The sequence below is a fragment of the Oncorhynchus mykiss genome, chromosome 7 (genome assembly GCF_057628025.1).
Source record: "Oncorhynchus mykiss isolate SJ-2025 chromosome 7, ASM5762802v1, whole genome shotgun sequence".
NCBI lineage: Eukaryota > Metazoa > Chordata > Actinopteri > Salmoniformes > Salmonidae > Oncorhynchus > Oncorhynchus mykiss.
In genome coordinates this window covers 37,423,558-37,440,239 of record NC_143028.1, presented here as the reverse complement: position 1 = coordinate 37,440,239, position 16,682 = coordinate 37,423,558, and the positions used below count along the sequence as shown (strand labels likewise).

General features: G+C 45.7%; 1 protein-coding gene across 6 annotated transcripts in view; it reads left to right on the top strand.

Annotated features, from left to right (window-relative positions):
* The window catches only part of LOC110527806 (voltage-dependent calcium channel subunit alpha-2/delta-2), a 325,465-nt gene that overhangs the window by 297,209 nt on the left and 11,574 nt on the right, over window positions 1–16,682 (top strand). For 2 of the 6 annotated variants that reach the window (XM_036983281.2, XM_090240879.1), the window contains 15 exons: window positions 865–954; window positions 1,178–1,243; window positions 6,074–6,148; window positions 6,239–6,313; window positions 6,463–6,534; window positions 6,752–6,823; window positions 8,302–8,363; window positions 9,229–9,305; window positions 12,627–12,687; window positions 14,872–14,969; window positions 15,183–15,273; window positions 15,348–15,410; window positions 15,708–15,811; window positions 16,171–16,269; window positions 16,501–16,604. In XM_036983281.2, the coding sequence (XP_036839176.1) occupies window positions 865–954; window positions 1,178–1,243; window positions 6,074–6,148; window positions 6,239–6,313; window positions 6,463–6,534; window positions 6,752–6,823; window positions 8,302–8,363; window positions 9,229–9,305; window positions 12,627–12,687; window positions 14,872–14,969; window positions 15,183–15,273; window positions 15,348–15,410; window positions 15,708–15,811; window positions 16,171–16,269; window positions 16,501–16,604 (1,209 nt within the window). Of the gene's footprint in view, window positions 1–864; window positions 955–1,177; window positions 1,244–6,073; window positions 6,149–6,238; window positions 6,314–6,462; window positions 6,535–6,751; window positions 6,824–8,301; window positions 8,364–9,228; window positions 9,306–10,423; window positions 10,776–12,626; window positions 12,688–14,871; window positions 14,970–15,182; window positions 15,274–15,347; window positions 15,411–15,707; window positions 15,812–16,170; window positions 16,270–16,500; window positions 16,605–16,682 lie in introns of those variants that run through there. The other 4 variants (XR_016497237.1, XR_016497236.1, XM_090240880.1 and 1 more) reach the window with 2 other exon arrangements.

Sequence of the window (16,682 nt, the reverse complement as noted above, 5' to 3'; positions counted from 1 at the left end):
CTGTTAGCGAGGGCCCTTGGACTCTGGCCTCTACCTACGTGTGGTTCTGGTTCCCTCGGACCTCCTCAGCCTTTCTGCTGGCTGACTTTAATGTTCGCTAGATTGTTCTAGTCAGGCGGAAAATGTCCCCTACATCCCGTGAAAAGGTCTGCCTGTCATCATTTTGATGAAATATCTCCCTGTGGCCCGTTAAACGGGAGTTTTACTGAGCTAATAATAGAATAGGTGACGCCTGTCAGCACCTCAGTGTTCAGCCAATGAATAACAAACGGTCAAAGGCACGACATTGGAACAACACTGTGTTCCCACAGGGCGACACTGCTTGTGTGGTAAACAGGTATACACAGACGGTTATGGTTAAGGTCTGAGTGCTATGATGGAATATTCCATCATGTAAAGGGGGCATTGAATCACTCGTGAGTTTAACCCTTAACCCTTGTTTTCCAACACAGAGAGGCGTTTTCACACTGCCGTGCTGAACACAGAGAGCCAGTGGGAGATTGGCCTGTTTGTGCCAAGTGCCCCCTGGCACTCCTATTGTGTTTTTAATAGCTGATTCATAATGACGAATAACGACTCTGAATGGCTGAAGACCGTCCGCAGGCTTTACTGCTCCTCAGCACTAGGCAGCTTCTACTGTTGGCCCACCGGTTAATATGACGAGGAGAAGACTTGTCAGGGTCTTATAGCTTTGCGTTGAATAAGGGTGACATGCTCTTACAGCTCACTGTTTTAGCAACCCCCACTGAAAGGCAAGCACTATCAAGCAGTAGATGCTGTGTGTGTCTGTGTGTCTGTGTGTGTGTCTGTGTGTGTGTCATTGCTCTGACGTGTGTGTTCTCCTCCATGTTCTCCATGTCTCAGGAGTACCTGGATGTGCTGGGTCGGCCCATGGTGCTGGCTGGGCCCAAGGCCAAGCTGGTCCAATGGACCAACGTCTACCAGGATGCTCTGGTAAGACACAGACTGATGACTAGCAACACAATGTCTCTGCTACATTACATTTCAGTTTTTACCTTGTACTAGCCACACTTCAAGCTCTTTAGCTTGCAAACGTCTCTTTTGAGTCATAACATAGCTATGTTTTAGATGGCAAAACGTTATGTAGATGCTAACAGGACCTTGTGAAGTCCTGTGTGCTAAGATGTTGATTTTGCTATGTTGTTTGTGTGTTCAGGGTCTGGGTCTGGTCATCACCGGGACTATGCCGGTCTTCAACCTCACCGCTGACGCAAACTCTCAGGTGAACATTACCAGCATTAGGGTTTACACTGATTAACAAGTTCCTAGACTTCATTTATTTATTGCCCTGTTCATCTTCAAAAGGTCTCAGGGCGGTTATGAGGACCACTGTCAACAGATCCCGATACATAAACCGATATTGCGTCAGTACTAACTTAGATACAGACTTCCCATTTGAGCAACAGGGTTTGCACCATTGTAAGACAACAGGAATCCTGACTACAACATGTAGTCCCTTTCCTTCTCTGTAACTCCCTAATGTTGAGCATCAGTCATGTCTCATGGCACCCTCCCATCCTGGTGCAGCGACCGAACGACCGCAGGGCAACACTGACCCCCTGAGGTGGCAACAGGCCCAGCAGCTCTGATATATCCTTCCACTCATGTCTGATTCACACTATAGGGCTGACACAGACCAGCTCGGCTTTGCAACTATGCTGCATGTGTAACCAGTCCAGTTCAGCTTTGCTTGGCTTGCCTCGGTTCCAACCCAGCTTTGCTATATAGTGACTTTTATCATATTTTTTAAAAACTTTTTTTGTACAGAAAGTTCATACTATTATCACATATGACCGCTAAGCACTTCTGGACATCAGATCGACAGTTACTAACCTCGATTTTGACTTCAAATGCGACTTCAACTCCGACTCAGCTTTTCCACTGTTCATACCGGACCCTTTTCCTTTGTTCAAAGGGCTAGCAAAACGCTGCAGGCGTGGAAAGGGGAGACGAGGTGAAGTCCTGGTGAAATTGAGGCGAGGAGAAAACCAGAACGGCACTCCTCTCTGTTCTATTGGCAATTGTCCAGTCACTGGAGAATAAGATGGATGATTTTTGTTTGAGAGTCTCCTATCAGATAGACTTTAAAAGCTGCAATATTACATGTCTTGCTGAAACGTGTCTGGATGACGACGCTATGCACGTAGTACTCAGTGGATTCTCCGTGCAACGACAGGATCGTACAGAGGCTTCAGAGAAGTCAAAAGGAGGTAGAGGGTGTTTTTTTTCCATAAATAACAACTGGTGTGCTGCTTCAAGTGTGAAGGAAATCTCAAGCTTTTGTTCACCTGATATAGAATACCTCATGGTAAGAGAGTTCTCATCCATAATTATTACAACTGTCTACACCCTGTCCCAAGCCAGCGCCACTCTGGCACTCAACAAACTGTATGGGGCCATAAACAAGCAAGAAACTCCAGACAAGTCCCTCCCTCATCCTACCTTTGGCAAATCTGACCACGGCTCTATTCTCCTGTATACAAACAAATGCTCAAACAGGAAGTACCAGTGATGCACTCAATACGGAAGTGGTCAGATGAAGCAGATGTGACGCTACAAGACTGTTTTGCTAGTACATACTGGGATGTGTTGCGGGATTCATCCGATAGCATTGAGGAGTTTCCCACAACAGTCACGGGCTTCATCAACAAGTTCATAAACGATGTTGTCCCCCCCAGTGACTATAAGATAGTATCTAAACCAAAAAAACATGGATTACAGGCAATATCCGCACGGGGCTAAAGGTTAGAGCTACCGCTTACAAGGAACGGGACACGGACAAGGACGCATACAAGAAAACCCACTACGACCTCCGACAAGACATCAAACATGTGAAAGGACAATATAGGAGGAAGGTAGAAGCCTATTACACTGGCTCTGACGCTCGTCGTATATGGCAGGGCTTGCAGACAATAACGGATTACAAAGGGAAACCCAACCATGAGTTGCCCAGTGATGCAGAACTCCCAAATGAACTAAATGTCTTTTATGCTCGCTTCGAGGAATATAACACTGTGCCTTGCGTGAAAGCCTCTGTTTTTCCGGATGACTGTGTGATCTCTCTCTCTCCGTGGCTAATGTGAGCCAAAACGTTTTAACAGGTTAACAATCACAAGGCCGTCGGGCCAGACGGAATACCAGCGGGCGTTCTCTAGTCATGTACAGACCAGCTGGCAAGTGTCTTCACAGACATTGTCAATATATCCTTCTCCCAGTCTGTAATCCCAACATGTTTCAAGCTGACCACCATTGTCCCTGTTCCCAAGGGCTCCAAGGTAACCTGCCTAGATGACTATAGCCCTGTAGCACTCACATCTGTAATTAAGAAGTGCTTTGAAAGTCTGGTCATGACACACATCAACACTATCATTCCAGACAGACTAGACCCATTCCATTTCGCATACCACCCCAATAGATCCACAGATAACACAATCTAAATTGCACTTCACACTGCCCTCTCCCACATGGACATGAGGAGAAATAACTATGTGAGAATGCTGGTCATAGACTAACAGTCTCCTCCAAGCTCATCACCAAGCTACGGACCCTGGGACAGAACCCTTCCCTCTGCAACTGGATCCTGCATGACCACGCATGAATCCAACACCATCATTAAGTTTGCTGACGTCACAACGGTGATAGGCCTGATCACAGACAGCGCTGAGTCAGCCTACAGAGAGGTCAGGGACTTAGCAGTGTGGTGCCAGGACAGCAAGCTCTCCTTCAACGTCAGTAAGACCAAGGAGCTGATTGTGGAGTATAGGAGAAGGAGAGGACAGCACGCTCCCATCCACATTGACATGGCTGTTGTGGAGCGAGACACGAGCTTCAAGTTTCTTCTACATCACTAAGGACCTAACATGGTCCACACACACCCACACTGTCGGGAAGAGGGCACGGCCCCCTAAAGAGGCTGAAAAGATTTGGCATGGGCCCTCGGATCCTCAAGAAGTTCTACAGCTGCACCATCAAGAGCATCTTGACTGGCTGCATCACCGCTTGGTATGGCAAATGCACAGCCCTGGACCACAAAGTGCTACAGAGGGTGGTGTGGACTGCCCAGTACGTGGCCGAGCTCCCTGCCATCCAGGACATCTATATCAGGCGGTGCCAGACTGCTAAATAGTCAATTAATGGTACCCAAACTATCTGCACAAACTCTATCTTGCACTGACCCTACGCACACTCACTAGACCATATATACAAACCAAATACGGGGGACACCACATTGACACTCCCACACAAAACCCACACACGTGCACTACATGCACACACACATAACACACATGCAGACCGACACAATACAAACACACATACATACCCATTACACACATACACGCACACTCACACACACACACACTTTTACACATCATTTGCTGCCTCTGCTCTGTTCTTTATTTTACTCTTATTATTATCTATCCTGATGTCTTGTCACTTTACCCTGTCTTCATGTACATATCTACCTCAAATACCTTATTATTATCTATCCTGATGCCTAGTCACTTTACCCTGTCTTCATGTACATATCTACCTCAAATACCTTATTATTATCTATCCTGATGCCTAGTCACTTTACCCTGCCTTCATGTACATATCTACCTCAAATACCTCATACCTCATACCTCTGCACATTGATCTGGTACAGGTACTCCCTGTATATACCTCTGCACATTGATCTGGTACTGGTACTCCCTGTATATAGCTCCACATCGATCTGGTACTGGTACTCCCTGTATATACCTCTGCACATTGATCTGGTACTGGTACTCCCTGTATATACCTATGCACATTGATCTGGTACTGGTACTCCCTGTATATAGCTCCACATTGATCTGGTACTGTAACTCGCTGTATATACCTCTCCACATTGATCTGGTACTGGTACTCCCTGTATATACCTCTGCACATTGATCTGGTACTGGTACTCGCTGTATATAGCTCCATTCTCATGTAATTTATTTTATTCCTCTTGTTACTATTTTATTTGTATTTTTTGCGCATATGACAAATAAAAGTTCATTTGATTGGATTTTTGATGTACAATCTGTTGCTTAGCTCCCACTGAATCAACTGTTAAAACCAAATAGAAAATATTGACTCTTGAATCACGCAGGCTTTAAAAACAGAGTGATGCTATGACAAATTGACTCAGTTCCAGGGTGTAGATATAGATTAGTCAGATGGTACACATGGTTATAAGTCACAGATGGTGAGGACAGCTTTTCAGCAGTCAGTCTAAAGGCCCCGTTTGCTGTGTGTGTGCTTCCACTGTGTCTGTGAGTGTGAGTGTATGAGTGTGTGTGGGTGTGTGTGCAGCCTCTGCTTCTTAATGTGAGAGGCTGAATGATAATGTGATGACAGGATCAGTGAGAGAGGTACAGATGCTCATACTTCTGAAACCCTAACAAAAGTTTATTACTAGAACAGAGGGCAGGCAAAACGACAGGTCAAGGGCAGGCAGTGTTCAGTAATCCAGATCAGAGTCCAAAAGGTACAGAACGGCAGGCAGTCTCAGGGCAGGCAGAATGGCCAATCCCGGGAAACCAGGAACTAGAACAGACAGGAGCAAGAGGAAAACCACTGGTAGGCAAGACGAACAAAACAAACTGGCCACAGACAAACAGAGAACACAGATATAAATACACAGGGGATAATGAGAGAGGGAGACACCTGGTGGGGGGTGGAGACAAGCACAGAGACAGGTCAAACAGATCAGGGCGTGACACCCTGACGATTTATTTGAAATCACACTTGTCTTTTACTACTAGCACCAACTTTGCAGATAACTTCGTTATTGTGGAAAAATGTACCTACTACGACTGTGATATGTAGTTGTCTCACCTAGCCTTCTTAAGATGAATGCACTAATGCTGCATTTAGATGGTACGAGGTAGACCGTAGTTGGCAGACCAGATGTCATTGTTTTCATTGAGAGCACGATGGTGAATGCCGTTGAGGCTGGCGTTGAATGCCGTCAGCTGCCACGGTAGATAGAAGTCGCCACCAGAGTTCAAATATTTCAACTTTTGCCGTCTGTGTTGTCTTTACACAGACTCAGCTCGTCCTTGGTGTCATGGGAGTGGATGTTGCGATCAACGAAATTAAGAGGAAGACGCCAACGTATAGGGTAAGTACGTCACACATGCACGCAGCTCACATGCAGTAGAAATATCGTTACTTTTTTCACTGGTTTTAAGTCTCAACTCTGTCCCTACAGCTTGGAGCCAATGGATACACGTATGCAATCGACAAAAATGGCTATTTGCTCCTGCACCCCAACTTACAACCTAAGGTAGGACCCAAACTGTCCTCAAATCACTCCTACTGACTCTAGTTCTATATATCATTTGTATTTCTCTGTTCTGGAGGTCTTGGATTTTCTACCCAGATACGGGTATTATTCCTGGTGTCTGGTTGGCTGCATGTCTCTCTCTCTCGCAGACCATTAACTTCAGAGAGCCTGTCACTCTGGACTTCCTGGATGCTGAGCTGGAGGACAGTAAAAAGGAGGAGGTAAAGACAGTGATCACCTGAACACCCACACATCTCTAACATTTCAACTACAACTGTATTACAGTGGTCCCGTGACCAAACTGTTGAATCAAATGTTACAGCTGGTTTTGGTTAGCGTAGAAGTAACTCTCCATCTCCCTTTTGCCTTTGTCATTTCCTTGTCATTTTCTTTCCCCGTCTCATATTCTGTCTGTTTCTATCCCTCGCTCTCTCGCAGATCCGTCGTGACATGATTGATGGAAAAACAGGGCAAAGGAAAATCAAGACCCTCATTAAGTCAGTTGATGAGGCAAGTCATCAATATATGATCCGTGCCGGTCCCATCCAGAATAACTTGAGTTAGGACTACCGTACAACTTGTTGTACTACAGTTCAAGTTGTTTTTGAGGAAGAGATTCTTTATATATACGGTGCCTTCGGAAAGTATTCAGACCCCTTGACTTTTTCCACATTTTGTTAAGTTACAGCTTCATTCTAAAATGTAATACATATTTTTGTTTGTCCCTCATCAATGTACACGCAATACCCCATAATGACAAAGTAAAAACAGGGTGTTAGACATTGTCGCTAATTTATAACAAATACAAAAAACTGAAATAGCATATTTACATAAGTATTCAGACCCTTTACTCAGCACCTTTGGCAGCGATTACAGCATTGAGTCTTCTTGGGTATGACGCTGCAAGCTTGGCACACCTGTATTTGGGGAGTTTTTCCCATTTTCCTCTGCGGATCCTCTCAAGCTCTGCCAGGTTGGATGGGGAGCATCGCTGCACAGCTATTTTCAGGTCTCTCCAGAGATGTTTGATCGAATTCAAGTACGAGCTACGGCCCGGCCACACAAGGACATTCAGATACTTGTCCCGAAGTCACTCCTGCGTTGTCTTGGCTGTGTGCTTAGAGTTGTTGTCCTGTTGGAAGATGAACATTCACCCCAGTCTGAGGTTCTGAGCGCTCTGGAACAGGTTATCATCAAGGGTCTCTCTATACTTGCTCCGTTCATCTTTCTCTCGATTCTGACTAGTCTCCCAGTCCCTTCCTCTGAAAAACACAGCATGGTTGCAGGTTTCCTCCAGACGTGACGCTTTTCATTCAGGCCAGAGAATTCCAATCTTGGTTTCATCAGACCAGAGAATCTTGTTTCTCATGGCCTGAGAGTCCTTTAGGTGCCTTTTGGCAAACTCCAAGTGGGCTGTCATGTGCCTTTTACTGAGGAGAGGCTTCCGTCTGGCCACTCTTCCGTAAAGGCATGATTGGTGGAGTGCTGCAGAGATGATTGTCCTTCTGGAAGGTTCTCCCATCTCCACAGAGGAACTCTAGAGCTCTGTCAGAGTGATACCCTTCCCCAGATCTGTACCTCATCACAATCCTGTCTCAGAGCTCTAGGGGCAATTCCTTCGACCTCATGGCTTGGTTTTTGCTCTGAAATGCACTGTCAACTGTGGGACCTTATATAGACAGGTGTGCCTTTCCAAATCATGTCCGATAAATGTAATTTAACACAGGTGGACCTCAATTAAGTTATTGAGTATTGTGTGTATATTGCTGAAGATTTGTAAAACATTTTTTATCCATTTTAGAATAAAGCTGTAACATAACAAAATGTAGAAAAAGTCAAGGGGTCTGAATTCTTTCCAAAGGCATATATATATATATATATATATGTGTATGTGTGTGCGTTACTTAGATTTAGTCTTTTTCAAAACAATACAGCAAAATTGAGGAAGGGATTCTGATGCTGATCAGAGTGTTGTTGTCTGATTGCAGAGGTACATTGATGAGGCTATGCGGACATACACCTGGACACCGGTGGAAGGCACAGATTACAGGTGGGTGCTAAGCAACCAGCCTTCATCTGGGTAGAATTCTCTAGAAACCAAACAGAGGGGAGGGACTACCTGAACTTGTCCAATAAGAAGCTTGTTTTCGTTGCAAGACGTTCTCCGTTGCAAAATAGTTTGCTACAGTTTCCAACCGTATACGACCCTGGCGGTAAGACTGAGACCTGGAGGTGAGTTCAGACCCCCTATTACCCTGTGGATAAAGATCTATAACCCATCTCTACATCTCAGAAACGTGCTTTCGACGAGTGTCATTTATCAAGCACTGGTGTGTAGAAATATGGGCTCCGTCTATCAACCATGAGTATCCACAAAATCTGCTTTCTGCATAGTGGATTATTCACTGAAATCACCACAAATTAAGACACACACTCCTTTCTCTTGTAAAATAACTGTAATGGGATCATAAAGCACAAAATAACTGCATGCTCTATGCATTGTATCCATCTCCAAGTGACATTATAACACCATTTCCTCCAGGCAACACTTTGCAAATTACATTTTATGATATTCAATAGACCTAGAAATGTTTTTTTTTTATAAATGTATTTTTTTTTTTATCTCTGTTGGCTAGGAGCCAGGTGTTGGTTTCTGTGGAGCCAGCTGACTTGAACACGGTCCCACTCTTCAGTTCTATTAGCACATCGTTAAGCTGAAACAGTTGCTGTGTTTCTCTGATCATTTAAACCTCTTGTGTTGTTTTGAGTGCAGGTTGTTCACACCTCCCGATTAGAGAATGCTGTCATTTGTGTCCAAGGCGAAGGCTCTGTGTGTGGCGGTGCACGTGCGCGTGTGTATTAGGACTTAAATACTAGGATGCTGATGTTGTTCTGTGTCTGCCTCACCACTCCAGTCTCGGGCTGGTTCTGCCCACGTACAGTGAGAACCACATCAAGGCTAACCTGAGTGACCAGATCCTGCAGGTGCAGTGTAAGTACCAGGAGACACCCAACACCAGCCCTCTCTCTCTACTCTTTCTCTCTCTCCCAAATGTGACCTTACGCCCCCCCCCTTACTAAGTCCTGCATCCGGGGTCTCCAGCGAACACCATCGCAGGGACGATCAGAGTGGAGCATTCCTCTATACCCCTCTCCTCTTTTCGCCCCCCTCTCCTCCCCTGTGACAGGGACATCTAGGGAGTGAAACTCTTTCATCTCCCCACCCCCCCCTATCTACCCTCCTGTCTTCATACTGTGCTGTACACTATGGTGATTTTTTTTCTTCACAACTGTTGAAGAAAAAATCTGAAAATGACAGAAAGGTGAAAGCTGTGGTTTTACTGTGTTATTAAGGTGAAAATAATGGTGTCTTTGTGCTATTATTTTTCTTTGCCAAATGCTCTCGCCTCTTCTCCACCAACAAGCAATGATTCTGAAGCGTCTGTGTTTGAAACTTTTTTGATGTTTCCAAACCGGTGAAAACAGGCATGCTTTTCACTCTTTTCTCTCGCGTTTTGATTTTGGTTTCTATTGAGTTGTGTTCCTGTTGAGTTCCTAGATGTGTGATCATTTTCTGTTGGACTGTTCCTTGTTGCTGTTTTGTATTTAGCTTTGGAATCATTCAGTAGATAAACTCCCACGGCCCGTGACGAGGGTCTGTCCTTCCTCTGTGGGAGTTTGGGTTCAGTGGGTCTGAATGGGGACACCTGTTGTCTCTCTCATGCTTTCTTTCTCCAGACCCTGTTGGTCCGCTCTCTTCCTGGTTCGTTCTGTTCTGTTTATTTTGGGAACCTCCATGGTTAACTTTCTCAGTTCGTTTTTTTTTTTGTCCTTTACGGTTTCTTCTTTCGTTCTGTTTCTCGACTTCCTGGTTTTCCTTTGTCCTCATTCTGTTCAGTTTCTTGTTTGCTCTTGCAAAAAAGGTGTTTGTTCTTCATTTATTTTCCTTTATCGTCTGTTTGACTTAATTGGTTTCTTTCTTTTGAAAAAGCAATATTTTTATTCAAATAATAATTGAATAAAATATTGTCTGTGACCCCCTCCCCCCTCCCCCTTCCCCTACCCCCTGTTTCTTTTCTTGCTCACTACTTCTCTGACGGATCCACACAGTTCCATACACGAAGGGCAAGTATACTCCATATTGGTCCACATTCCCTACCTTTACCTCCTACTCCCTACTGCTGCCTCTTCCCACACCTCAACCTCCTCCCACCCTCGCTGCCCCCCCCACCCTCACCTGTCCCAGCCTGCTTGCCTCTGTTCCTGCCCGTCTTGCCTTCAAGACCCTCCTCTTCCTCCTCCTCGTTCTCCTCTTCCTCCTCACTCTCCACCCACCCACCCACCCTCCTGCTGCAGCTTAGACCCCATCTCTTTCACGATGGCTCCTCCAGTCTCCAACCTCACCCCCACGTCTCTGGTGCTTCAGTCACTCTCAGGTCTCTAACACCCCCAAACACCCAAAGAAGACAGCTAATATCCACGTTCTCTGTTAAAACCTTTTTGTATTTCGTCCCTCTACACCTCCCCTCTGTGGATAGCTCTCTGGTTGTGTCTCTATCCTTCGCTCTCTCTCTCTCTCTCTCTCTCTTTCCTTTTTTTCTCCTCCCCTCCATCTCTCTGTCTCTCTCCCTGTCTTACAATGCCATTGTAGCTGAAAGGATGTCTTAACTCTCACACCAGTGTACAGGAGTTGAGGGAGCCGCCATCGCTTCCAAAAGTCCCGGTGGAGCTAAGGACGTTCTCCATCTTAACTGTCCTCACACTAGAGCAGGCGAAAGCCTCCCTGTAATGTTAAAGCCTATTTTGTCATTATAACGTAGTTCAACAAACTGAAGTTAACTCCATTGTTTTATATGAGTATAACTAAGGCTGGTCCTATTTGAGTCTCATTTGAGTCCATTGATCCCCCCCCCCCCCATGGTAGTACGTCTAAGAATGTCACCGCGGTTTATTAACTATTTACAACATCATCGTGATTGCTGCATTTAGGCTATTAATATGTTAGCTTGACTAAGGCCACCTGCAGTTTTAGCCAAGCTGTTTAAGCCCAGGTGATTTAGTCCCCATGTTAGCCTTGAGGTTATTTAGCATGTTACCTACTGAAGTTGAGCCCATATTAGAACAACAGACTGTGTTAGTTAGCTCAACTGAATTGTTCGTCCATGTTAGCCTTACTAAGCTTGTTTAGCATGTTAGCGTTCCTGAAGTTGACTCCGTATTAGAACAACAGGCTGTGTTAGTTAGCTCAACTGAATTGTTCGCCCATGTTACAGTAGCTAGTGTTAGTGCTGCTGACGGATCTCTTTAGGGCCACACTGTGGACCACTCTGGTCCTCTCATGTTGTCGGGTACGTGGCAGAGCGCCCCGTGGCGCCTGCCTCGTGTGTCGTCCCTCTGTAACCCCTGTCTCCATCAGCTTGTCTCCTTCCTCCCCCTATCAGCCCTCAGACTGCTGGGGGAACGGCCCTCTACTTCATCCTAAAAAACAACCATGACCCGGATGTGCACGGCACTGTGGGCGCGACACTACCTGGGCACTCGTAGAACTGCAGTCAGGCCTTCAATTAATTCGTTGTCAAATATCTACGTCTCATCTACTTTCTCATGGTTTATAGAGATTATCTGAAATGTAAAGGAAGTCAGATAACAATAGATATATTGCTGTATTTAATGAGGTTCAGAGAATCATAGATATAACAAAAAACGTATTTATCTGAATAAAAACAAATTAGGTTAGCTTACTAGAGGTAAAGCAAGTTGCCCATTGATATGCCCTTCACAATGCAATGCATTTCCCCTGATTGTGTGTCTCTCTGAGCCGTGTCCCCTGCCAGTCTGAGGGGTGACCACTTCCATCAGGACCCCTGCGCCACCACCTCTCCCTGCAATAGTTGGCCATGTTGATGCCTGCCTGTGAAATGCACTCATTATGGGTTAATCTGTCTGAGAACTCACTTCCCGTCATGGTGTGTGATGGGAGTCAGTTCTCCGACTTAAAAAAAAGAACAGTTAACTTCAAAATCAAATCACAATGGTTGGCTTGATCTGGTGACGATTTCTCAATGGTGATGAACTAAAGTGGAAAATGAGTAAGAAAGTGAGTGCTGGTTGAAACTGTTAAAGGCAGAGTCAGGTTGCATTTGAGGCACCATATTGGCTAATGCTGGTGTATCCCCCATGATTCTTCTTCGGTGTTGCTATGGTAACTCCCTTCCGCGCTCCCTGCACCCTGAAGAACAGCCGCTGTGTACCCAGAGTGCCCCACTGCTCGGCTCATGGCTCTTCCCAGATAATCTTCCCCTTTCTGTTGCAGATTTTGAATCTCTGCTGCCAAACAGTTTTGAGTCTGAAGGACATGTATTCATAGCTCCCAGGTAGCCCTGTGTGAATGCTTGCTGTCTTCCCATTTGTTTTGATGGTCCACACTGTGGTGTTTATTCACCACCTTCAGCCCACAGCATTACCCTGTTTATTATCCGCCACCTTCAGCCCACAGCATTACCCTATTTATTATCCACCACATCCAGCCCACAGCATTACCCTGTTTATTATCCGCCACCTTCAGCCCACAGCATTACCCTATTTATTATCCACCACATCCAGCCCACAGCATTACCCTGTTTATTATCCGCCACCTTCAGCCCACAGCATTACCCTATTTATTATCCACCACATCCAGCCCACAGCATTACCCTGTTTATTATCCACCACCTTCAGCCCACAGCATTACCCTGTTTATTTTCCACCACCTTCAGCCTACAGCATTACCCTGTTTATTGTCCACCACCTTCAGCCCACAGCATTACCCTGCTTATTATCCACCACCTTCAGCCCACAGCATTACCCTGTTTATTGTCCACCACCTTCAGCCCACAGCATTACCCTGTTTATTATCCATCACCTTCAGCCCACAGCATTACCCTGTTTATTATCCGACACCTTCAGCCCACGACATTACCCTGTTTATTATCCGCCACTTTCAGCCCACAGCATTACCCTGTTTATTATCCATCACCTTCAGCCCACGACATTACCCTGTTTATTATCCATCACCTTCAGCCCACAGCATTACCCTGTTTATTATCCCGCACCTTCAGCCCACGACATTATCCTGTTTATTATCCGCCACCTTCAGCCCACGGCATTACCCTGTTTATTATCCGCCACCTTCAGCCCACAGCATTACCCTGTTTATTATCCACCACCTTCAGCCCACGGCATTACCCTGTTTAATATCCCTCACCTTCAGCTCACAGCATTACCCTGTTTATTATCCACCACCTTCAGCCCACAGCATTACCCTGCGTATTATCCCCCACCTTCAGCCCACAGCATTACCCTGTTTATTATCCATCACCTTCAGCCCACAGCATTACCCTGTTTATTGTCCACCACCTTCAGCCCACAGCATTACCCTGCTTATTATCCACCACCTTCAGCCCACAGCATTACCCTGTTTATTATCCGCCCACTTCAGCCCACAGCATTACCCTGTTTATTATCCATCACCTTCAGCACACAGCATTACCCTGTTTATTGTCCACCACCTTCAGCCCACAGCATTACCCTGTTTATTATCCATCACCTTCAGCCCACAGCATTATCCTGTTTATTATTCACCACCACCATGCCCAAACCCCAATCCCTCAACCCCCAACACTTCAACGTCACACCAATAAGTCTCCTCAGCCACGGGTCATCTGTTATTGTCAGTCACACCTCTCATTTTTTTCTTGTGGGGTTCAAGACTGTGATTTTGATTATGTTGTTGTTATTGTTGCTGTTGTTGCTGTTGGTTTTCTCATATCCTGGTTTGACTTTGTGTGTTTTTTGTTGACAAAGTGAGAAGTGTGAGGACACTTTTGTTTTATTTAGCTGATTCTGAAAACAACATCATTTATATAGCCCACTTATTTGGAATTTCAGTGCATTCAACCCTTCTCCCTTCCCGCCCAAGTAACCCCTCCCATCCCAAAACGGACCCTCCCTGCCCCAAGCACCGTTCCTGTGCTCCCACACACTTTTTGCATGTCGCCCGTTGGTGCCGCATGGTTTTGTGTGTGTGTGTTTGCATATTCCAGAGGTTGTTCAGTATGTAATCTCGAGAAAATAAAGATAAAGATATAACGTTAACGGGTATATAAAAAAAAGTGACTGAAAATCCCCTCATTTGCATGTTTTCTTTTTGCCGTGATCAGACCTTCATCCTGTAAGCTCCCAGCTCTGTGCTGAGAGACTGACAAGTGTATTCACTCAGTCTGCTGTCAGTGTGTGCTGCGTTCACCAGCCCTCCTCTATGCCATATTTCACTCTGACAGCCCGTCTCGTCAGCATGTTTGAATATCCTGACAACCGCAGGACATGCATGAGTTCTATGAGTGTGCTGTGAGAGTGTTTGGGAATGTGCATTCGGGTTCATGCATTGTAAATCAGTGCCGTCCGTATCCCGGCTCAAAGGATATACTGTAAGAGGCAAGTGGGAAGCCAGATACTGTATGTGTGTGTTTGTTCTCAACTGTTGTTGGGGCTAAAAAAATGTCACCGCTGACTGTCCTCAGGGAATACTGCAATGAGCTGGAGCTCTCCAACAACAACACTGACTTCCTGCTCAACTTCATCGCTCTCATGGAGAAGGTGACTCCCGACTCCAAACAATGTGAGTCCCTCCATTTCCCTCGGGAGAGACGACCTCTCTTTTCTTAGCGCAACCTCGTCATTTGTGGAAATGTAATGGCAGGATCAGAGTTCTCATTGCTTACGTTTTTTACATCCGTGCGCAGTGTTTGAATGCACAATCTCAATCAACAATTTGCTGACCATCATAATGCCTCTTAAAGCATGTCCCCTTCCTCCCTGTGGTCTAAAACAGGTGACAACCTGCTCCTTCATAACCTCATCCTGGACACGGGCATCATCAGACAGCTGGTGGAGAAGGTGTGGAAGACCAAAGACCTCACCACGTGAGTAGAGGACTGCATGTGTACTATTTGTTTGTGTACATCCTGTATTCTCACGCTCCTGTTCTGGTTTGCAGATATGGCTTTTTGGCAGTGTTTGCTGCAACAGATGGAGGAATTACAAGAGTTTTTCCCAACAAGTGAGTATTTCATTAATCTACCTAACTTTCCTTCAAAGTTGTATGTACAGTACATTGCATGTGAAGCCTCCCAAACATTTGTTTAAAACATTGGACCATCTTCAAGTGCCAAAGGCAAGTGCCTAAAATGTATCAAAAAATTGTATGTTTTCATCATCTTGCTTGTAAACAAACACATAAACCGGTACTAAATATCCAGGATAGTTGGGACCAAGGCAGCTGCCATTATACGTTACAGTTTAGTAGCTTCTTGCCCTGGCTCTGTCCATGACTTTTAATGTCGTTGCTCATCCTCAGGGCTGCAGAGACCTGGGAGGAGGACCCTGAGCCTTTTAACGCCAGCTATTACCGTCGTAGTCTGGACAACAAGGGCTACATCTTCAGAGCGCCTTATCGCACCTGTGAGTAATCATCTGTCTCACCACCACCCAGGCGCTACTACTAAAATCCTTATGGGATCTGTTTATGTTGACTTGTTTGTTGTTCTCTCCATCCCTTCCTGCCTCCTCTGTGTCTCCTCCTCCTCCTCTATCCATCCTGTCTCCTCTGTGTGCTTCCTCTTGCTCCTCCTCCTCCTCTTCCTCTATCCTTCCTGTCGCCTCTGTGTGCTTCGTCTTGCTCTTCCTCCTCCTCCTCTTCCTCTATCCATCCTGTCTCCTCTGTGTGCTTCCTCTTGCTCCTCCTCTTCCTCTATCCCTCCTGTCTCCTCTGTGTGCTTCCTCTTGCTCCTCCTCTTCCTCCTTCTCCTCTTCCCATACAGTGAATGATGAGCTGCTGAATCCAGAGAACGACACCATAGGGATCCTGGTCAGCACTGCAGTGGAGATCACAGTGGGAGGGAAGACAATCAAACCTGCAGGTGGGCCGTCGGCGCTCCCCCCGCACACGGGACTCTGGGACTCTAGGAGGAAAGGGTTCATTAGCATTGGTGGAGACATGATGAGTAGTATGGTTTGTTACTCAACTGCAGGCATAGTTGGAATTTGGAGGGAAACAGTAGGAGGAAAATGTTTCTCTCTCTCTCTCTCTCCACCCTTCTCTCTCATGTCTTTAGGAATATCTCAATGTCTCTCCCTCTGTGTATGACTAGTGGTTGGAGTAAAGCTGGATCTTGAGGCCTGGGTGGACAAATTCAAGATCCTGGCTAGCAACCAAACAAGTCCAACAAGTGACAACCGCCAAGTCCAACAAACGGTAACAAACATAAGGACAAGCAGGAATTGAACACACACAAAAAACATATGAAATCCAAAAAATTTGCCGATCCTTGAT